This window comes from Monodelphis domestica, chromosome 1 (genome assembly GCF_027887165.1).
Source record: "Monodelphis domestica isolate mMonDom1 chromosome 1, mMonDom1.pri, whole genome shotgun sequence".
Lineage (NCBI taxonomy): Eukaryota > Metazoa > Chordata > Mammalia > Didelphimorphia > Didelphidae > Monodelphis > Monodelphis domestica.
In genome coordinates this window covers 379293873-379318285 of record NC_077227.1, presented here as the reverse complement: position 1 = coordinate 379318285, position 24413 = coordinate 379293873, and the positions used below count along the sequence as shown (strand labels likewise).

Here is a 24413-nt window from a genome sequence, read left to right as displayed (position 1 = left end):
TGTAATGATCAGTTGGAAAGAGATTCAGAAGGCTCCTCCTACTATGCTGCCATCTTGGCTCCACCTAGCTAAGCTGTCTTTATCTGGCTTTGCAAACTGTTCCATCTCAAAGTATTGGAAAAGGCTCAACTTTGGTCAATAGCTTTGAAACATTAGTATATATCTATGTGTATACTGACACATAAAAGCATGTATTTTCTGACATTAGTCTTACATCCTGCTATGTGGATACTGTAAAACTCCAGTAGTATGAAGAAAACACTCACTAAATGATTGCCCACTTATTTCTAGCATCAGATTCCACAAAATTCAAATTCAATGAAGCAGCTTGGAAGGACACACACCCTTGAAAAGTAGTTTAGACTTAGATGCATTGAAGACAAGTGTACCTAGATCCTTTACTGTAATTCTGTAATTGAGCCTTGAGAAAAAAGTTCCTGGAAAACTAGTGTTAAGGCCCTAAACTTAAGAGGGTTTATGGAACAGCAACAGGTTCAAAGGCTCCTTTTCATATTACCATGGAGGTAGGAGGACAAACAAGAAACAGAACAAAAAGTAATTGAAGGAAATCAAGCTGTGCCCTATAATTTGGAATTGCATTGACCCATCTATAATCATGGCTTCTTTTAGCCTCCTTTGGGCCCCAGCGTTTTCTGTGGCTCCTTTTAGAACTTCACGGCCTGTGGTTATAGCCACTTCTTTGTCCATTTAAATAAATTAAGAGTAAGACAAAGAGAAATAGTCCATTTTCTCAGCTTTATTATTGTCCACAGGCAGGTTTCTGCAATTTTATAAGCCTGTTACAGCACAAAAATACAGCACCTCAGCCTGTCACTCTTCCTCGAGTTCAGACCTCTGTCACACTCATACTCCAAAGATCATAGGATCATGGATTTAGAGATGGAAGGAATATAAGAGGCCACTTAGTTCAATCACTTTATACTTGAGGAAACTCAGGTTTTCAAAAATCTAAGAGGTTAAGCTTTTCTCAAAGGTACACAGAACTGGCTGAAGAATGATAGGTGTTATTGTCCCCATTGAGCAGTTAGCCACTCCATCCAACACCAGAGGCTACTCACTTGGAAAACACTGTGTGTCATTTCCCATTTCCATTCCTTTTCATAGGCCATCCTCTTTGCATGGAATGCATTCCCTCTTTACCTCGGTCTCATAGCATCCGTCTATATCTCCTAAGCCTAGGTTTATATCATTATTCTATGGTCTTTGTAAATTTGTCCAAGTAGTTTCTTGGCTTAGTGTTTACCCATTACGAAAATACTTTCCTTAATATTTATTGAATTTAGTTGAATCCCTGGATTATTAATTATTTTTATTTCACCTGATTCAGGATAAGAAGAGATCCTTCAATTGGCTTCCTCTACATTTACAAGGGACTTGAACAGTTTCCTGGCAAAAATTTTTAAAAGGACTGAATTTTGGGGGCAGCTAGGTTGCTCAGTGGATTGAGAGCCAGGCCTAGAGGTGAGAGGTCCTGGGTTCAAATCTGGTCTCAGACACTTCCCAGCTGTGTGACCCTGGGCAAGTCACTTAACCCCCATTGCCTAGCCCTTACCACTCTTCTGCCTTGGAACCAATACTTAGTATTGATTCTAAGATGAAAGGTAAAGGTTTAAATAAAGAAATAGAATAAAATAAAAAGGACTGAATTTTGAATTAAAGGGCCTGAGTTTCCAGTTGAACTCTGACACCTGTATAACCTTAGCTAGGTCACTTAATCTCTCCATCTCTAAAATGAAGGGACTGGACTAAGATGACCTCTAAAGGACCTTTCAGGTCTAAATCTATGCTTTTATGAAAGAAAAATAGATTAAGGAAAGCATATCCATGAAAAAAAATCAAGGAAAGTTAGAATCAAGTGTTTGCTCTTTTCCTTTTTATTTATACAAAGCTACTCTTTCACTGAACTTACACTGAAGGTTTTATGAATGAAGCACCTATAAATATAGCTATGAATGACTGATTTTAGTCAACCAACATTTCATTCCCAATACTACATTTCCTGGAGGTTTAAAATGGGCTTGGAGGTGGCTGTGACTAGAGAGTGACAAATGTAACAAGGGAAGATATGAGGCCATAAACTAACATTGAATATTAAACCTGTTTCTTTGCTCCAACTTGTGACTCAATGATTTCCTTCCTCCGATGGAAGAGAAGAAGAGTCTCTCCTTGCTGTACCTGAAACCTATTAGAGGCTCAAAACACTTTTGTAAGGAAGGCCTCCGTATTTTGACCTTGATAACTGCTGGCTGTCCAAAAGTTGATTGTGTTCCCATTACAGGCAAGGCACAGGGCTGGGTGCTGTGGGAGACGGCTCAATAAATCCTGCCATGAATCAATTTATAGACCAGGAGAGGACCCAAAGACAAGCACACAAACATGTACAACTCAAAGGCAGAATGACACATGTGCCTTAAGAAAGGTACAAAGGAAGTGCTATGGCAAGTCCAAAGGTTGGGTTAATGATATTCAAATAGGGGATAGGGGGAAAGGGAAGAATGGTGGAAAATAGGGAAGATTTTATGGAAGAGAGGACATCTGAGCTGCTAGATGAGGGTTTGATAGGTAGAAATGGGAGGAATGGGGTGAGAGAATATATACAACAGACTAAAGTGCATTTCCAATTTGAGCAAACTTTATACAAAAAATCTTAATGTGTGAAATCAATAATTTAGAGGGTGATAATTTGTATTAAGGATTAATTCATCTTTAAATTGTGGATGTTCCAATTATATTTAAAATATAGCCTCGTTCACAAATAGTTCATGTACTTTTATCTTTTCAGCAAACTATCCATGCTTAAAGACCCTCCCCCCCCCCCCCCCCCCAGTGTGTATAGGTATGTATGTGTGTGTAAGGGAGCAGTGGGAGGGGACCTGTGGGATCACTTTGAATGATCTTTCAGTATGATAGTGTTGGGGCATACACACAATCACAGCTTTGGAGCTGAGAGGGATCTTAGAGACCATCTATCTACTCTCAGACTATACTGGGAAAGACAGATCCACTGTCTTAATTACAGAGAACACTGATTGGTGACTCGCACATATTTTCACTACTGCCAGGCTAATCTTTCTATGATACCTCTGATCCCATTACCCTCTTATTAAAAAAAAAAAACCAACAAACCTTCAGGGATTCTTAAAGCCCACAAGATAAAACCTAAATTCCTTGGCCTGTCATTCAAAACCATTCCCTTTCTACCTCTCTAAACTTTGCCACTTTCTTTTTCTTAAGTAAGTTTTTATAGGAATTATCTGTTTCTTATATCACCATAGTTATTACAGATGTCCTTCCCTCAACCTCTTCTAGAGATCCATCTGTTATGGCAAGTTATATTTTTAGAAAGGAAATATGTCAGCACAACTGATTGATACATAGAAAAATATCTGAAAATACGTACAATATGTAATATCCATGGACCTTCCACTTCCACAAAAGGGTAGGTTGGAGGTTTCGTTTGTTCCCTCTTTATTTGAATTTTGTTACATTTACTTTTGATTTTTTGAGGGTCTCATTCTTTCCATTTACATTGTTATAGCCACTGTTACATTGTTTTCTTGGCTCTGCTTATTTCCTTTCATGCAGATTTTTCCATGCTTCTCTGTCTTCATTACATACATCATTTCTTATAGCATAGTAATATTCTCTTACATTCATACACCACAATTTATTTAGTCATTCCCCAGTTGATGGGTATTTACTTTGTCTCCATTTCTTACTTATGAAAAGTGTTACTACAAATATTTTGGAGTTTGGAGACTTTTTTTTTCTTATTGATGACTTCCTTGGAGCATAAGTCCAGTAATGGAGTCTTTGTTTCAAAGAGTATGGACATTTTAGTCACCTTATTAGCATAATTTTTTCTCTCACTTTCAAATGTTAATCCTATTCTCAAGTCACAGTGCCCTTCTTCACCTCAGAACAAGTTCTGCAAATTTTCCTTTCCATGTCTTTGATCATGATAACACCATCCTCCTCTGTCCTTTTTGTTTACATGAATCCTATCAGCCCACCTCAGCAAAGCTCTTTGAAGCACCCTTGGTCCATTGGGATCTCACCCTCCTCCAAACTTTTCTGGCTTTTATATATAAGAATGTATACCATATATATATCCATCCATCTGGCATATGACATATACTACGTCTTCCATAGTATATACTGCTTTGTCAGGAATGATACTTTGGGAATTCTTGCTCAGGCCCAGTCTGGATTTAGATGACATCTGAAAGTCCTTCCAACTTTGAGATGCTGGGATGCAAAGACTGTTAGTTATCTGGTCCTTCAACTTGACTGTAAGCTCTTTGAGGGCAGGGGCTAAGTTTCTTTTATTTTTCTCATGTACACATGCCATGAGATTTCTCCTCAGAGAAAACATTCCTTCTTTGCATGCATCTCTAACTCTTCTGTCTAGGGCAAAGGTTCAGTTTATGTCACTAATAAGCTGCATGGCCTTGCTTGTATATCTCTTTTCTGTTTCTGAGTCTAGTTAAAAAAAGATGGAAGCTGTATTAGGTGACCTTTTTGGCACCTTTCAGTTCTGACATTCTAGGTACCAACCTATATTTATTTAAGTCATTTGGTGAGGCTCAATTGTTGGGCAGGGATTTTGAGTTAATCCCAATAACCTCCCAGCTGTCAATTTCATGCCCAATTTAGTGCCCTGATCACCGCTATTGCCATGTTTGATGGCCCTGATAAGCACTAAGTGCCCTGAGGAACAAACATCCAGAGCAAGAGATGATCTCCTAGGGAACAAAGATTTTTCCTGCTTGGGAAAGGAGAACCACAAAAATAGAATGGGGAACATTTTGTATATCTTTTCCACACTGCTCTTAAATTAATTAATTATTATTGGGAATAAAGGCATGAAAACAAGTACTCTGGTTGATATAATTGCTATATAAACACTATGTGATGTTGTTGATATAAACAAAATACATTTTTAATAGCTTAAAGGCATTGCCTCATGTGCCAGCAATGCATACGGACTTTTCTCTTTGGAAGGAAAAGACTGAAGAATTATGCTACCTAACAAAATAGCTTACTCATTAAAAAGCTCCACTTGCTTCCCAATGGGTCAAGCAGGTTTAAAGATTCAACCCACCTTAAGGATTACCTTTTAGAAGAGTACAACACTGAGATCAGGATAGTGAAAAGGAATTGGGGAATATGGCCTAAGACAGAGACTACAGTATCTAAGAGTCAGACTGTAGAACTCAAGTGGTCATTGGGGATAATGGGCCTGAATCAGTCTTACCATGGGCCCAAGTCACTGTACTCACTAGAATGCTCAAAGAATGACAATTCAGGTTCATGGAATCCCAGTGACTCAAACTAAATAACTTCTTGGAGAAATAAACTCACCTTGCTAGTCATAGGATTGTTGATTTAAAAAAAAACTTTACATTTTGTCTTATTATATTCTAAGATAGAACAGTGTCAAGGGCTAGATGGTTGGGGTTAAGTGACTTGCCCAGGGTCACACAGCTAGGAAGTGTTTGGGATCAGATTTGAACCCAGGACCTCTGGACTCCAGGCCTGACCCTCTACCTATTGTGCTACCCAGCTGTCTTTGGACTGTTGATTTAGAATTGGAAAGGGACTTTTGTGGTTCATATAATCCAGTACCTTCATTTTGTGGACTGGGGTGTAGGAAGATTGAATGACTTGCCCATGTCCTCTGATTCTAAATCTAATACTCTTTCCATAGTAGCATAGTTCTCAGAAGCCTCTTTTGCTAAAATTGCTCCCTATCACAAAATAATTATTTTTAACATCACTTTTTTTTTTCAGGGCTACTCTTTACTTGACTATCATGATGAAGAGCCATGAACTCAGAAGAATCAAAATTGCATAAGGGTCAGTAAGCAGCAGCGTCACATCATAAAAAATGACTTGCATGAGAGAAATGGTGCATAAGATTTCATTGTAAGAAAAGAAAATGAGGTGGGATTGCCCTTTACCCTTGTCTTCTCTTCACATCTCCAACTTGATACCCTGCTTCCTACCCTAAGATCCCATTATAGCGAATGGCTGATGGCAAAAGTGACATGGCTGAGAAGAAAATCATAAACTACAGTCCTTCCAGAGAGATGGAAGACTACTGGGCCTTATCCTCTGCCCTGAACCCTAAAGATGCCTGAGTCTTACCATCTGTTCTGCTTTCACATCCTCTAGATCTTTGGGCACTGCCATCTGACCTGCTGACCCACTCTAAGGAGCTTTGGCTCTTGCCATCTTTCCTGAGTTGAATTCTGTTTTTATATATTCTCTCTTCCGCTTAGAGTGTGAATTCCTTGAGAGCAGGCGCCATATTGCTTTTTCTATTTGTATCCTTAGTACTTATTACAGTGTTTGGCACAAAGTAAGCACTTAATAAATGCTTTTTCATTTTAGAAGAATAATGCACAGAAGATAAAACACTCAAATGCTTCATTGGTGCTCACAGAACATTTTTTTAAAAACACCCTTACCTTCTGACTTAGAATCAATAAAATATTGGCTCTAAGGCAGAAGAGCAGTAAGGGCTAAGCAATGGGGGTTAAATGACTTGTCCGGGTGCCACAATTAGGAAGTGCTTGAGGCTAGATTTGAACCCAGGACCTTTCTTCTCGTGGCCTACTTCTCTTACCTACTGAGCCACCTCACTGCCCTATATCTGAACCTTCTTGCTCTTTTTCATACCAAGTATTTCATCTCAAAGTCTTTGTCCCTTCTGCCTGGAGTACACTCCTTTCTCACCTCTCTCTAACAGAATTCTTCTCTTCCTTTAAGATATAGCTTAAGTGCTATCTTCTACATGAAAGTCTCTCCTGATCCCCAGCTTCTAGTGCCTACATGACACTATCTCATGCTTCCTTTATAGCTCTCCTGCATGTACTCATGGATGTAAATGTTGCTTTCCCTGCTAGAAAGTAAGCTCTTTGAGAGTGGAGACTGCTTCTCTTTTGCCTTTCTGTCACTCACATTGAGCACAGTGCCAGGAACATAGTAAAAGCTTAATAAATAACAGAAGCTCCCCAAATATGATATTCTGTGGCATTCACATACCAACAGCCTTTTCCAATTGTTGGACAAATAGATTGCTTCCAGATTTTTGCAAAAAAAATTATTATGCTATAAGAAATGATAGAGCATTGCAGCATAGAATATGGAAAGTCAGCCTAGGAGTTAGGAAGACCTGCCTCTGACACTTACTAGCTGGGTGAATCCTTGACAAGTTGGGTGTTCTAGACCACTACATAGAACTTTAAGTCATAGAGCACTTGCCAATCAGTATTAATAGAAGGAGTTTCCTTATAGGGAGGTCTCTATACAGGCCTGCCTCCCCTGACACGCCCCCCCCCCCAAGCTATGAAGACCCTAAAGAAATACCAAAGACATGCAAAGTGATGCAGAAGGAAGAGAAAGAGAATAGAATCATAACAATAATATGTCTAGTAAGATTATGGGAAAAAATGTGGTCTAGACTGGCAATTTCATCTGTATAGGGACTCTCAATATGGAAATTACCTTCCATTGATGCAGGCTGATAACCACTCTGGAACATCTAGTTTCAGAGAGTTGATTAGGGTGCAGAACATTTAGGTGAGGGGTTGCCCAGTGCCACAAAGATGGAATATATTAGTAGCTGGATTAACTAGATTCACTCTCTATGTGCACTTTAAAAATGGCATCAAAATCCCTCTAGTAGATGGGAAAGGTATCAGACTGGAGGATAGACACAAACAGGGCATATTTGGGTAAAAAAAAATTAACACATGCTGAAAAAGAAAAAAAAAGACTTTTAAAGATGTTTGAAACTGATGACTTCATGTATCCTATCACCTTTTATTTTGCTTGTTTGCGTGTTTGCTTTTGTTGAGGGTTAGTTACTGAATTTAGATTAGGGCTTTGGATGGATAAGATCAGTGATTTCTTTGGTCTGGGGAACTCCCAAATGATGAAACCTCTGCTACCAATGAAGATCGCCACCTTCTTTACAATTTTTAGTTTTGGGAACTTAACTGGCACTAAGGAACTTGCCTAACATCCTACAAACCAGTATGTCAGAAGTTAAAAAAAAGAATCAAATAGCAGGGTCCCCAGAGGAATAATTTTAGAAATGACACAAAGGGAGGTTTTGTGGGATATGACATATAAACCCTGGCTTTGCAAGGGTAGCATGACAGAAGTCACCAAGCATTTATTAAGCCCTTACTCTGTGCCAAAAACTGTCCTAAACTGTGCTTGGGACTGTGCTGAGTATTCTAAAAAAAACAACAATGAAAGGTTCCCATCTCTGTCATGGCCCAGCAATATATTTTTTTTCCTCTTCATATATTCATCCTATTTCTGCCTTGTTAGCTGGCTACATCCCCATCCATCTCTGCCAACCACTCCCCTCTCCTCCCAAAAATTAAAAAAAAATCCCAGCCTCTTGAAATTAATACAGGGACTGGCTATTTGGGTATCCAGGCTTCCAATCCTGTAGCTTTCTTCTCCCTTTTAAGTCAGCATGCACATCAACCTCCACATTTCTTAAGGCACATGCCACCTGGTGCCCCTGAGTTCTATTTTAAGCTTCTTGCTTTCGCATTGGTAAGCACAGAAACTCAGCAGGGAGGGGTGTGGAGAAAGAGGGGAGAGGAGGAAAGAGGGAGAGGGGGAGGAATTTTCTTCATAGCTGCCCACAGCAAACTACCTGTTCTAAGGATCTACTTGGAGAGTGGGAGGTGGACTGATTCCCAAGGCCCCTTCCAGGTCTCAAATCCCCAAATCCCATGAATACAGAATGCACTGATCTAGGAAGCCTGCCATTGCCTTCTGTGGCTCACATTAATACCTGGAGAGAAACAGGGAGAAGGAGGAGGAGCCAGCATTTTTCTGCCTTTCCAAATTCAGTTCTGTGAATAGCCATTAACATTAAAGAGCACAGAGGTGAGAATGGGAGTAATCTGTGAAAAGCTTTGAGGTAGGTTCCTAGCTGAGGCCAGAGCTGCCATTAATTAAACTGCTTATCAATTAGTCAAATAGTTTACCCCAGATAGCAAACCGCCCAAGAAGGTGGAAAGGGTCAATTAATCTCAGCCTTCAGTTGAGCATACTTCATATATAAAATGGCCTCACTGAGAATTCCCAACAAATCTTAAATGTCACATATATTTTTATGACACTTTGATGTTTGAGGATTTGAACCCAAGCTGCTTGTGACCTAAAGTCAAGCGAGATTTTACATTATATCAGGACTCTCTTTTGCTATCTTAACTTACTATGCCTGCTGGAGAAGGAGAAGGAGTGTTGGGGGCATGGAGGAAGTAGATGAAAAAGAACAAGCCTTCTCAAAGGAGGCACTCAAAGGTGAAGTGATAAAAGAAGTAAGTAGTCAACAAACATTAAGAATCTTCTATGTATGAGCGGTAGCTATGTGATCCAATGGATAGAGTACTGGGCCTGGAGTAAAGAAGATTCTCCTTCCTGAGTTCATGTGGCCTCAAATACTTACTAGCTGTGTGACTCTGGACAAGCCACTTAACTGTTTGCCTCAGTTTCCTCATCTGTCAAATGAGCTAGAGAAGGAAATGACAAACTGCTCCAGGATCATTGCCAAGAAAACCCCAATCAGGATCACAAGGGGTTGAACGTGACTGAAACAACTGGACAAGAAAAATGTGGTAGGCACTCGGGATAAAGAACAAAGGCCAAAAATACCAGCCCTTGCCCTCAAGGAGCTTACTATCTAACAGGGGAGAACACCTGCCAACGTCTATGTACAAATGAGATACAGAGAGGGTAATCTGGAAACAACAGTAAAATAAGCTTTAGAATTTTCCCAGGTTCCTGTGGAACCTCTAAACATCTCTAGACATAGCTCAGAAGATGACTTGAGGCAAGTTAAGTTTGAAATCAACTCAAAATTCCTTTCCTTCCACCCCAGATTTAGGATTAGCGGAGCCTCTGGCAACTGGCATGAGTCATTCATGCTGGCATTTGCCCCATCATGGGGCAGTAAGAGTACAAGACTGATAGCCATTTCACGTGGGTGTTAGCCCTGATTCTGCTCTAAACTTGCTGGGTGTTTTCCTTCTGTAGGTATCAATTAGCTGTTCTACAAAGTGAACAGAGGGTACTAAGTAATTCCAAGTGAAATTTGTAATATTTTATGTTCCAGCCTCCCATGTGTTTAAGGTGCTTTCTTTCTCTGACATTCGCTGTCCATTACGTGCCCCACAGTGCTTGGGCAGAGCTTGAAGGCATTAGGGAGAGCAGGAAAGCAAAAACTGGGAGAAGAGCCAGGAGCAAAAAGGAAGAAAGAGAAGAAAAGGCTGCTAGATGGAGCAGTGGAGAGAATCCTGGACCTGGAGCCAAGAAGCTATGAGTTCAGTGGTGGCTAGGTACCACAGTGGAGAGAGTATTGGCAGAACCTGGGTTTCAATCTTTCCTCAGACACTGCCTAGCTTTGTGACTCTGGGCAAGTAATTTAATCCTGACTCTTCTGTCTTAGAACTGATACTAAGATAGAAGGTAAGAACTTAAAGAAAAAAGTCACCAATTCAAATCCCACCTCAGATACTTAGTAGTTTTGTGACCCTAGACAAGTCATTTAACCTCCATCTGCCTTGGTTTCCTCATCCATAAAATGGGGATAATTATGGCATCTATCTCCTAGGATTGTTGTGAGGATAAAGTAAGATAATATTTGTAAAGTACTTTGTAAACTTTAAAGTTCTATGTTAAGTGCTAACTATTATTATTATTTTTTGTATATAAAGGAAGGGGGAAATATAAAGGAAGGGGGAAATTATCCCCAGACATGTTTTCTCTGACTTGTTGTATTCAGAAATAATTTCACTGTTTTAATCTAGAACCTTTTTAAAATAGCAATGATTAGGGGGGCAGCTGGGTGGCTCCGTGGATTGAGAGCCAGGCATGGAGATGGGTCTTGGGTTCAAATTTGGCCTCAGAAACTTCCTAGCTGTGTGACCCTGGGCAAGTCATTTGACCCCCATTGTCTAACCCTTACCACTCTTTTGCCTTAGAATCAATGGACAGTATTGGTTCTAAGATATAAGGTAAAGGTTTAGAAAAAAAATAATTAAAATAGCAACTATTTGGCAGGTGGCTATTTGTAAACCTTAATGTGCTATTAGCTATGATGATGGCGGTGATGATGATGATGATGATGAAGAAAGATAGAACTATACTCTCTTACTAAATTATAGTCCTACAATCTTTTTTTTTTTTTTAATCATTACACCTTCTGACTTAGAATCCATACTATCAATTCCAAGGCAGAAGAGCAGTAAAGGCTAGGTAATGGAAGTTTAGTGACTTGCCCAGGGTCACACAGCTAGGAAGTATTTAAGGCATATTTGAACCTAGGACCTACTAACTCTAGACTTGGTTCTCTAAAATACCTACCCCTACATTCCTATAATCTAAGAGACCTTAGCTCAAAACCTAACCATCTTCACTTTTTCCCTGAAAATATCACTGTAACCTTTCTCTGGTCTGTTTTACAAGCCTTAACAAGTTGGGTTTATTGATTGCATTGCAATAGCTGCATACACATCAAAGAAACTACTGGGTTATTAAGAGAAAGTTAGTATTTCCACTCAATGAATCCATTAAAGTCTCCAATGATATGATACAGGGTGGCCAAGAAATGGGACATTGGCGCAGAAGAAAAGCAGCTGTAAGGTTAAATCATATTTGAGAGATGGAGGAGAAAGCTACGAAGCAGAAAGGGTATTACAATAGCCGATCTTCAGAAATTCTTTGGTACCTATCAAGAAAAATCTAAATAAGCAGCATAGCATAGTGAAAGTTAGAGAGCCTACGTCTGACTCTTTTCTGTGACCAGTTAACAGTGCTGACCTTGGACAATCACAGAATTTGACAAGCCCATCAGCCATCTAGTTTCAATTCCTCTACAAAAGGAATCTCTGATTACAACATACAAGAGGTCATCCAGTTTTTCTTGAAGCCCTACAAGGAGGGCAGGGTAGAACCCACCAATAATACATAGAACAGTTCATTTCACTTTTGAACAGTTCTAATTGTCTGGAGAAGCTAGTGGTGGATAGAGAGCCAAGACTAGAGTCAGAAACTTTCTGAGTTCAAATCCAGCCTCAGTCACTGTACGGGCTTGTAAGCCTGGGCAACTAGCTTAACCCTGTTGGTCTCAGTTTCCTCATCTGTAAAATAAACTGGAGAAGGAAACACCACTACAGTACCTCTGCCAAGAAAACCCCAAATGGGGTCACAAAGAGTCAGTCACAGCTGAAATGTCTGAACAACAACAATTGTTTGGAAGATTTTCCTGACATCAAGCCTAATTTTCCCCCCTTTTTTTGTGACTTCCGAGCATTGCTCTTGGTTTGGCCCTCTGAGACCAAACAGGACAAGTCTAATCCTTCCTCCACATGACAGCCCTTTAAATACTTGACAACTTCTCTCCTATCCCCTCTGAGTCTAGTTTTTCTAAGTTAAACATGCCTATTTCCTTCAACTAATCCTTATGTTCTGGTTGCCTTTCTCTGAGCACTCTACAGTTTAGCAGCATCCTTCTTTAACCATGGCACCCAGAATTGAGCCCAACATTCCAGATGAGGTTCGATGAGATCAGAGTACAGGGACCTAATTCCTGGAAATTATACTACTCTTAATGTAGCCCAATATTGTATTAGCTTTTTGGTTTTTCCACATCACACTGATGATTCACATATTCAAACTTGGCTTGCAGTCCATTAAAACCCCCAGATCTTTTTCAAAACAACTGTTATCTATCTATATCTCCCCCCACCCCATTTTATTATTCATAAAGTTGATTTTTTTTTGTGCCCAGGCACGAGACTTTACACATCCCTTTATCATTTTATTAGGTCCTTCCCAATGCTCCAAGCTATCAAGATCTTTTTGAATCCTAACTCTGTTATTCAGTGTTAGTGATCCTTCTATCCTTCTAGATGTTCTAAGGGAACATCTGTCCCTAGTTGAATCTCAGTTTATTCATCTGTAAATGAAGGAGTTAGATTTGATTTAAGATTGTAACTAGGATGTGGTAACCAGGGATTTGCCCCAAAGTACCAGATTTAGAGGGCATTGAAAATATATTTATTCTTCAGCAGGTAAGAACTGAGAATGACACCCAGTTAGCAAAAATAATTGGTACAGTAGATAGAGTACCAGACCTGGGGTTAAGAAGACTCATCTTCCTCAGTTCAAATCTACCCTTTGACACTTAACTAGCAGGTTGACCCTGGGCAACTCACTCAGCCCTATTTGTCTCAGTTTCCTCATTTGTAAAAAGAGCTGGAGAAGGAAATGGCAAACCACTCCAGTATCTCTATCAAGAAAACCTCAAATGGGGTCATGAAGAGTTAGACACAAATGAAATGACTAAATGACAGCAAGAATAATTTAGATAAGCTAGAAGGCTAGTAAGTGGACTACCTCTTCTGACCCTTCTGGCTCCAAAAACTGTGACCCAGGAGATTTGTGATCTTCTCCTCAGTAGGGATGTTCTAGTGTCTCTTTTAACATGGAATGACATCCCAGTGTTTCTGTGGGTCATATATCTTAGGTCTTTCCCAGAAGTCTCCCTTCAAGTGACTTTGTCTTAAAAAGTTGCTATGAGGTGGGACCTCCTGAGTGGCTCAGTAGATTGAGAGCCAGGCCGAGAGACAGGAGGTCCTAGATTCAGATCTGGCCTCAGACACTTCCTAGCTGTGACTCTGGGCAAGTCATGTAACCCTCACTGCCTAGCCTTTACTACTTCTGCTTTGGAACCAGTACTGATTTTAACACAGAAGGTAAAGGTTTTTAAAAAAAAAATGATACAAGGGTGCCATTCATAATGTCTGTCCTGGTGCATTTCTTAGTTCTTGCACAAAAAGCCAAATTTTCTAATTACAGCTCTGTTGAGGTTCCTTCTAGATTTAAGTACTATGATACTAAGATTTCTTTAAAGTTCTGCAGTTTCATCAAAATTAAAAAAATAATAGATTCTTAAGAAACGCTGACCTCCTATTAAGAAGACATCTCATGTTAGCAAACTGTTTCTTGTATGTCATTTTTTCCAATTAATGTGCATTTATTTTTCTCTCTTCCTCTCTTGTCTCTCCACTTCCATCGAAAGAAAAAGAAAAACAAAGCCTTTGTAAGAAATATTCATAGTAAAATAAATTTCCACATTGGCCATATCCAAAAATATCCCAAGTCTGTCACTTTTCCATCAGGAGGTGGGTAGCATAAAGAAATATCCTTTGGAATCACATTTGGTCATAACATTGATCAGGAAGCTTAAGACTTTTTGTATGTCAATGTTATTGTTGCTGGGTAAATCGTGCTGCTTCTGCTCCCTTCAGTGGATCAGTTAATACAAGTCTTTCCAGGTTTCTCTGAAACTCTTTTATAATTTCTAATAGTATAATAGTATTCCATCATATTCATATGCTATAACTCAACTGATAGACATTCTGTCAGTTTCTAGTTTTTTGTTACTAAAAGAGCTTCTATAAATGTCTTTGTCCACACAGGTCCTTTCCCTCTTTTGAAAAAGGTATTTCCCAGACCCTCTGGCTCCACATCTCCTCCTACTTTTAACTACATTTTGATACATCTAGGTTATAAGCCAAACATCCCCTTAACAAGACCAAATTTACTACCTTTTCTTTGCCTATGCCCCTTAGAATACCTAGCTTCCTTCAAGACTCAGCTGGGGCCACCTATCTGTAGGAAGCCTTTCTTGATCCTGCCAGTTGTATGAGTCTATCCCTGCTTAAACTATCAAGTATATCAGTGGCCTCAAACTGTTTTTTGCTCAGAGCACTGTATCTTTAGTCACGAGGAAAAGAGCTGCTCCAAGTAGAGTTGGGAGATTTCAATACGAAATCAATTTTGTCAAGTTCTTTGTAAAATTTAAGGTCAGATTTGTGAAGTTAGCACATACATGTAATGGACAATCTTAGTTTGTTTTGCAAATACTATACTTACCATACTACACATTACTGAGTAAGAAAACTTTATACTGAATATATTTTTGTTTTCTTATGTTTGTAATAGCACAATACCTAAAAGTTTCACTGTGCACCTAGCAAAATCCCTTTTGAGAATTATTGGTGTTTACATCTCACATCTCTTAAAGTCAGGGACCATTTATTATTTTGTTTTTGAATCTGCAGCCCCTTACACATAGCAGGCATTTAATAAATGTTTGTTGGGTTAGGCTGGATTCAGCTGAGAAATAAGTTGTTCTTGTTCAGTTAGGAATCTTGGTCTTTTCTGAATACAGTCTGAATTCATTGTATTCTCAGACTAAATTATTTTCTCTATTTACCTTAAAGCCAGATATTGTCTCTGATAATAAATCAACATTATGTGGAGACGGAAAAGTGGAGTTCAATTGGTAAAACAGAATATGTCTTAATTAACTCAAATCCAATCTTTAGGTACTTCTTCAACTTGAGCCAATAATTAAGAATGATTGAGGAAGGAGAGGCAGGGCTGGAATGTATTGGCAAAGAGAAAGGAAGATGACACACACATCATTGTTACAAATCCTCAGGCCCAGAGGGCTCCTCCTGGTCCCCTTGTTTCTCAACTTCTACCACAAAACCCCCCTTAAAGAAGCTTTCTGATAAACCCTGTTTTTTCCTGACAGTTCCCATCTTCCTCTTTTCCTCAGCATTCTAGACATAGTCTATAAGGGCTACTATTTAGATGGCATGAAAGACTTAAAAAGGAAAGGACATGATGACCGTCTTCAAGAATTTAAAGGACTGTCAGGTAGAAAAAGAATTAGACATATTCCACTTGGTCCCAGAGGACAAACCTAGGAACCATTGGTACAGGTTGCAGAGAAGACAAACATATTTTTTATGAGGAAAATTATTCTACTAATTAGAACTAGCATAAAGCAGAATGGGCTACCTCAGTCGGCAATGAGATCCCCATTAACTAGAGGTCTTCATGTATAGGCTGGATGGCCATTAATTTGGGGTACTGTATTGGGCATCCTATGGAGGTAACATAGATTGGACTATATACATTCAGAAGCTCCTCCCAGCTCTAAGAAGTAATGATTGAAATTTACATTTGTTGTGTTTTTTTTAATTAAAAATATTTCCATCAACAAGCATTTATTTGCTCTCCCTCTCATCCCCATTGAAGTTTTATTGATATGTTTTGTCTTTAAATTACAAACATTGACAGATTCTCCCAACTTCATGAGAGGTCTCTTTTAACCAAGTAAAATTAATAATACACTGACCTCACCTGAAAGTATAATCAACATTTCACATAGGTGGCATTCCTCCCACCTCTCAATTTTTTTAAATGAATAGAAATCTGGGCATAGCTGGGTGGCTCAGTGGATTGAGAGCCAGGCTTAGAGATGGGAGGTCCTAGGTTCAAATCTAGCCTCAGACACTTCCCAGCTGTGTGACCCTGGGCAAGTCACTTGACCCCCATTGCCTAGCCCTTACCACTCTTCTGCCTTGGAGCCAATACACAGTATTGACTCCAAGATAGAAGGTAAGGGTTTAAAAAAAAAATAAAATGAGTAGAAATCTGTTTTCTTTCCCTCCCATCTCATATCCCATTGAGGGGAAAAAAAAGAGAAAAACAAATTTCTTGTAACAATGACACTTTCATGCACATGTTTCTGTTTCATTTCCCCAGCTAGATTATAAGCACTTTGAGGTGAGGAACTATGAAATCTCTCCCATTTATTTCAGGCATCATTGCAGCAAATAATGTGTTGTTAGGGATAAGCTTAGAATCCTTTCCTATCCCCCTTCCCCCTTCAGTAAGTGTGAAGTTGATTATTTCAAATTCTTAATAAGGAATTCCATATAAGTATCCCTTTAACTGTGAGGCAACAGAGCTGTTTTTACTGAGGAAGAATAGAAAAGCTATTCTTTTCACACAGGATTTAACAATATTGAGCACCATAGCTGATTCTTTGAAGTGTTCCACTTCCCTGCAACAGAACATCTTCCCTGGATTGCCCTTGCTTTCATTATTTTCCATCTATTTAGGAAAGTTATAATTGTTTGAAACCAAAGAATCCCATTTGAATTACCCATAGTGAGGTGTGGCTAGACAGCAGCCTCTGAGGGGAAAGGAATATCAAATAGGGAGGTGGAAGTTCCTCTGGACCCTGTCTTGCATCAAACCACAACTGGGCTATTGAATTTAGTCCAGAATATAACTTTTTGTTTTTCTTGTAAAGCCCTTACCTTCCATCTTAGAATCAATGTTTTAGTTCGAAGGCAGAAGAACAGCAAAGGTTAGGCAATGGGAGTTAAGTGACTTGCCCAGAGTCACACACAGCCAGAAAGTGTCTCTGAGACTAGATTTGATCCCAGGACCTCTCATCTCCAGGCCTGGCTCTCTATCCATTGAGCTGGCTGCCCTGAAGGGGTTATGACATATCAAGAGGGACAGCCAGAAAAGCCAAGTGAGTATCCAGAGAAAAGCAATCAGAATAGGTTATGGGTTGGAGGTTATACTATAAAATAAGGAACTGAGTATATTTACTTGAAGAAAAGGAAGACTTGGAGAAGGAGGGTGACATGATAATTGTAAGCGCTTGAAGGACTGTCACGAGAAAGAAGATCTGGCCTCGGAGGCCCCAGAAGTCTCAGAAGGTAGAAATGGGAGCTAGCTATTGGTGGAAGATATGGAGAAGCAGATTCTGACTAAATTTAAGGGGAAAAAAATCCTAACAATTACAGTTATCTCAAACCAGATTGGGTAAGAGGGAATAGCTTTCCCCTCCCTGGAGACCTTGAAGCAATGGCTGAATGACCACTTGTCAAAGATATCGAAGAGGGAATTCCTGATCAGGAATGTGTTCAAGTAGGTAGTCTCTGAGATCTCTTCTGATTCTGGGAACGACTACTGAAAAAGGTGACTATGTTAGGACTCTTAGAGCTGCAAAATCAAGGCAGAGGCAAAGGAGTGAGCTCTGTGCTTGAGGAATACTACTAGATAAATATCATGCTATTTTTAGAACTCTGTCTTCTCATTCACATACTCAGTATGTCTGTCCCCACCCCCACCCCTACCCCTGAAAGATGACCCACATCTGGAGCAATCGTTTTTGCCCTGGAAATGCATAAACATTTCTTAATTAAGAGAGACTGTAAAGGGTGTGATTCTTCAAACCAGTTCCTTTTTGGATGAGAATGATTCCAAGCTATATTTGGTTATATCCATAGGAAACTCCTACCACAGACACAGTTCACCAGGAAGAGGGCAAAGATCTACTCTAGCAACAGGCAGCTAGGAATCCTGCTTTAACTTTTTTACTTACACATATCCTTCAAAAGAAGAGTCTTTTTGCTGCCTATGTTGAACTGCGGGAATTCAAGGGACATAGAACTTTAAAAGGGACTTAGAGATGATCAGCTTCAGGGGGCTTTACCTTGTGGTCCAGAGTCTGTAAACTTAGATGAGAACAAAAATATATTTATATTTTAATATAATTGGTTTCCTTTGTAATCCCATATATTTTATTTTATACATTTAAAAAAAGTATTCTCAATGGTGAGACAAGCCTGGAACGCTTGCTAGTAAGGAGCCCTAGGCTAGGGGGGAATCCCTTGAGCTGGGGAGTTCTGAGCTTCAGTGGGCTATGCCAATTTGTACCAAGTCTTGGCACCTTTATGGTAAGCCCCCAGGAGCAGAGGTCCACCAGGCTACCTAAGGAGGGTGAACTGATCTTTCTCAGAGATAGAAGAGATCAAAGCTCCCATGCCAATTAGCTTGGGAATGGAAGGCTTTTCTAGCCTGAATCAGAGAGGGAGACCCAGTTTCAAAATAAAAAAAAATGTATTATGAGAAGGGATCCATAAGCTTCACTGGCCTGTCAAAGGGAAACATAATACAAAGAAAGGTTAAGAACCTTTAAGAACCTAAGAACTAAAATCTAGTTCCTTCATTATGGAAGAGGGAATTGAAGCTAGAGAGGGAAGTGAATTGTCCAAGGTCATTATGCTATTTAATGACAGAGCTGGACTATACCAGAAGTCTCATGCCCTATAATAATAAAATGATAGATTATGAGATAGAAGGAACTTTAGGTCCTATATAGTCTGAACCTCTTATCTTACAGATAAGGAAACTGAAGCTCAGAGACCTTGATTAAAAGTAGCAGAACTGGGATTTGAACCCAGGTCCTCTGACTCCATATCTAGAGTTCATTCCATTTAACCTATGCTGGCTTTTAAATGCTCTTTACACTATACAAGGGTACCTCAATCCTCAGATGCTTTTGTCATGGGCATTCCTTTTCTCATCAGTGCTCCTACTTCTCTATGCCTCAGGTAATAGTATTCATGAGTAACTATGGCTGGAAAAATTCATAACCTTTTTGGGGCAGCTAAGTGACTCAGTGGATTGAGAGCCAGGTTTAGAGATGGGAGGTCCTAGGTTCAAATCTGGCCTCAGCCACTTCCCAGCTGTGTGGCCCTGGGCAAATCTCTTGACTCCCATTGCCTAGCCCTTATCACTCTTCTGCCTTGGAGCCAATACAGAAGGTAATGGTTTAAAAAAAACTCATAACCTTTTTATCTGCCCTTCCATCATGTACCTCCTCATGCTTGATTCTGATTGTCTTGAACCAGGAGTTCTTGGGTTTCATGGAGAGATTTCAGTAAGTCCATAGACTTGAATGGGGAAAAAATTAGATAGTTATTTTCACTAATCTCTACCAAATTTAGCTTTTCTTTCCATTATGAAATTATGCAACAAATATTATTTTGAGGAATCCATAGATTTCAACAGTTTGGGTCCATGACACTGCTCTAGAAAGACAGACCAATCATTTTGGAGAGCTACTAAAACCCTTTTCATTTTTGTAGGCCATACCAGGAGATTCATGCTCATATGAAAATTCAGAGTGGTCTCTTTTGTGTGTCACAGTGAGGACCCACAAAAATGTAAAATGTACCACTAACAAAGCTTGTCTCTGTCCTAGCCAGACTCCTGAATTTCTAAGGGTTCTTCTTCAAAGGCTTTGAAATTACCTAACATCCATCAGGAACAATGTTTGGAGGTTTTCATCTCCCACAGCTCAGTTTTTAAAAACCAGTGAGTTTATCATCAATCTATTTCAGTCTCCTTGAGTAGTAGAGAGATTATATTCTGATAACCATGCCAAGGAAGGAGGGATGATGTGTGCATGGGTGTGCTCTAGGCAAAGATAAGGTGATACACTCTCCTCAGGTCTCCTGCTGGGCTTCTATATACTACAGCTCATTGAATTTTCCTTTTGTAAATTTATACATAAAAAAATCTCCAGCCCTCTGCAGAAAACTGCCTGTTATTTCCTAACACACTCTTCCCATACTTTGCCAGACTATGATCTTTGATCAACAGATAGTCAAGCTTCACCACTCAACCAGTTGTAGGGGGAAGGGAAGCATCAAAGCCCAAGGGATGAATAACCCACAGGAAACAGAAACATGGGATAGCAGAAGGACCAGGGACCAGAGAGCCTCCTGTGTGTCATTGGCCTTAGACCATTTGCCAGCAACGATCCTGAAGAGGCTGCCTGGTTGACAAAGATCTCTATGACCAGCAGGCAGCCCTGTCCAAGTACTGTAGCACCCATGGTGACAAACAGCTGTGAAAGTCACAGGTGTTGACACTATGGGAGAAAGTTCATCCCTTTTCATAGTCCTGAAGGCTGTCAGGCTGACACCAGTCTGTCTCAGGGCTCTTTTGGGATCAGCTGCTGTCCCTTCTCCCTCCACCTCCCATAGTTACCCTCCTCATCCTCAGCGCCTCAAATGCATTGCTTGAAACAGAGACATTCACCCTGGTGGACTCTCCCATTCTGTCCTTGGAAGCTCAGGGAATAAGATCAATTCCCTCTGCAGGTGGCGCTTCCCAGCGGACCCCCTCTGGTCACCAGGACCTGGATCTCGTCCCTGAGGCAGTCTGCTTCTCAGCCAATAGCTTCTTTCCCCACCCCCAACATCCCAATAAGCTGGGGCATAAGAGAAATGCCTAAACAAAGGGCAATGAGAGATGGTGGCTGCCTCTTCCAGGAAGCACTCCCAGCACTAGGGAGAACATGAAGACGGTTGGGGTGCTGAAGTGTGGTTGGATCCGGGGGTTCAATGATTTCGTTATTTTTGCTCCCTCCTCCGCGCCTATGGTTTGCTTTCTCCATCCCTCCATCCCCCAATACACACCTCAGATTTTCCAGGTGAGCTCTCGAATGCCGAGCAGCTGCCTGTGTCCACTATCCCAATTATTGCAAGAGTAAGAGTGTATGAGAGGAGGTGGGAAGAGCCCAGAGAAAAGGTTAGGATAATGGAGAGCCGGGCAATTCTGGAAATAGGGGGAGGGTGTTGGCACCTGGCTGCAGCCAGGGTTTCTGGGGCGGGGGAGAGGAGAATGGAGCAATATTGGGCTGCCCTGGCACTGGGTGCTGGAGGACCAGCGGGCCAGCGCCGGAGCCCAGGATAGGGTAAAGGCAGGGGGCAGTCCTGGTGCCCTGCTGCCTGGTGGCTGGAGTCGGCAACCCCGGTGGGCACGAGAGAGAGAGAGAGAGAGAGAGAGAGAGAGAGAGAGAGAGAGAGAGAGAGAGAGAGAGAGAGAGAGAGAGAGAGAGAGAGAGAGTGGTGGTGGTGGTGTGTGTGTGTTGGCGGGGACTGAGGGCGGGAGACGCCGCCAGTCGGTCAACCAAACCCGGCAACCGGGCGACGAGCCAGCTCGGTCCCGCGCAACGGCCAGAGAAGAGCTAGCAAAGATCGGCAAGCAGTTCCGAGTGGGCGCCAGGGGTGAAATGAGGGGCCCAGGGCTCGGGTAGCCCCTTACCTGGCAGAGTCTTGTGAGCGGTGTTGCCCATCACTCTCGGGTTGGGGTGGGCAGCGGCAGAGAAGGAGCTGAGGGTCCTCTAGTGCGGTGTTGCTCCGCTATGCGAAGGGCCATTGACAACTAACTACTTGGCTTCTGAGGCGGCTGCTTCCTACGAGCGCGACTGGCCCCCGGGTCCGAGAGCTAGGCTCCAGGACATAGCTTGCTGCCGGCGCTGGCAGCGAGCGAGGGAACAGGCAAGCAGTTCCCGGGGCCACCGCCGGCTCGCGCCCCCGGGAGGCGGAGCCACCTGGGCTCAGTTAAGGCCAGCCTCCGCTCCGCCCCGCCCCGGCCCGGCCCGCTGTTCCCCTTCGCAGCCGCTCAGCGGTCGCCGAGGCGCCTGGTGCTGGGGGCGGAGTCCGGCCGCATCTTTTGAAAGTTTGGAAAGGGCAGCTGGAGAGGAGCGACAAAGAAAAAGCCGGGAGCCGGGGCCACTCCTTCCTTCCCTTTGGAGCCTCCCATGAGGGCATACATGGGTGCCGAGCCTTAGCGCGGGCCCAGCGACCGAGGCCCTGCGTAAACCCAGCGGAAGACCTTGACTTTGAGGAGCTTAGCAACCAGGACAGACTGACAGACGCAGCCAGCCAAGTGTGCCCCAGTGCACAGGTTTCTTTCTAAGGAAACACGGGCACGCAACTGGACAGATGCACAGATACTGGCATGAATTAATAATATGTCCGTTGACATTAATAGCAAAAAGGGACAAATGAAAGAAAGGCGGGGGAGAGCAAGAAAGGACCTAGTTTAGAGTTTAGCCAATACGCACCACCTCCACCTTCACCTCTCTTTTTACAGGAGACTGGGCTCCACGAAGAGAAGGAATTTGCCCAAGGTCACAGCTAATAAGTGGTAAAACTGGGACTGAGATAATTGAATTTAGAACTGAAAAAGAACTTAGCAGTCATCTGGTCCAATCTTATTTTACAGATGAGGAAACAGAGGCCCTCAAGAGATACAGGCTACAAGATACTTCCTAATACCCCCCTCCACCTATCCACCTGTTGTTCCTGGATCCACCCCCACCCCCATGTTTTCTAATTTGTATATTTTTTTCTCTTTGCCCTCTCCCCAAAGAAAACAACCGACATTTCCCCCCCCCTTTTTTTTGTCTTTGCATTCCAAAGGTGTCCTGCACATGGTAGATGCTTACTTAGTAAATGTTTATCGAATTAAATGAATGGATGAATGGGCTTGTCCAAGGTCACACAACGAGTTTGGTGGAACTCAGTTTTTGATCCAGATTGTCTAACTCAAAAGCCAATAGTTTGGTTTTTTTTCCACTGCCCCTTTAATGGACCCAAATCTCTGGAATCCTATTCTAGACCTCCACCCCTCTCGACCTCCAACTCTAATGGTGACAGCGTTTGTTAGTTGAGCACTGTTGCTTCTGAGTAATCAAGTTGTTGGAAGACATGGAGTTTCCATAACTATAAAAAAAAAAAGATTATGAGAGTTAGGAGTGAAGACAATTTTGACACTAACGGAGAAAGGTAAAGAGGGCTATATGAACAGGAGAGATAATGGCTAACATTTATATAGTGCTTTAAATTTTGCAAAGTACTTTATAAATATCTCATCCTTACAACAACCCTGAGAGATAGATGCAATTATTTTATCAACTTTGCAGAGAAGGAAACTGAGGCAGAGAGCAGTTAAGTGCTTCCTTGGAATCACACAACTATTTAGGGTCTGGGGTAGGATTTGAACTCAGATCATCTTGACACTGGGTTCAGAATTTTGTCAGCTGCATCACCTAGCTGCCTGGGTGGCAGAGAGATGGGAGGGGTGGGAAAGGAGTAGGAAGAAACCAAAGATATCAGTAGAGCCTATAAGGATCTTTATTACAAGGTGGAAATCTTTTTTCCATTCCATAGTACAAAGAAAATCCATTGTTACAAATTCAAATTCTAGACATCCCCAGAAGGAAATATTAAAAAAAAAAAGCTGCCATCACTATTTCTTAATTATAAAACAATCACTACCAGGGAAGAGTGTCCCATTTGGGTATTGTTTGCCTCTGTATGGTTACCAGCATTGAGGAAAGACTATAGTTTTAGAGTTGGTAGGGATCTTGGGGTATCTAGAACAATTTCTCTTATTTTTCAAACAAAGAAAATGACTGGAAAAGGTGAAGTTATTTTCTCAAGGTCATATAAGCAACGAACTATCAGCTTAGGTTGTGAATTTGACCACATACCCCATGAATCTAAATTTCAGCTCTTTGATTACTGCACCATTAAGAAGCCTACCTTGGAGGGGCACTAGGTAGCACAGCAAATAGAATGCCAGATCTAGAGCTGGGAGGTCCTGGGTTCAAAGCTAGCCAAAGAACATACTAGCTATGTGACTGGGAAAATCACTTAATCCCAATTGTGCCTTTGTTGCTCTTCTGTCTTAGAAATGACACTAAAACAGAAGGTGTTTTTAAAAAAAGAAGAAAGCCCAACTTGGCATCATCAATAACCAAAAGCCTTTCAGACAGGAGCAGTGAGAGTTCCCGAGAGAAAGAGGTTGCATAAATTAATACAAATACTGCT

General features: G+C 41.2%; 1 protein-coding gene across 1 annotated transcript in view; it reads right to left on the bottom strand.

Annotated features, from left to right (window-relative positions):
• Positions 1-22186, bottom strand: part of NEURL1B (neuralized E3 ubiquitin protein ligase 1B) — an 80147-nt gene extending 57961 nt beyond the window's left edge. The window contains exon 1 of the mRNA XM_056811580.1: positions 21838-22186. Coding sequence (XP_056667558.1) covers positions 21838-21868 — 31 coding nt within the window. The 5' untranslated portion in view covers positions 21869-22186. The remainder of the gene's footprint in view (positions 1-21837) is intronic.
• Positions 22187-24413: the final 2227 nt, after the last annotated feature.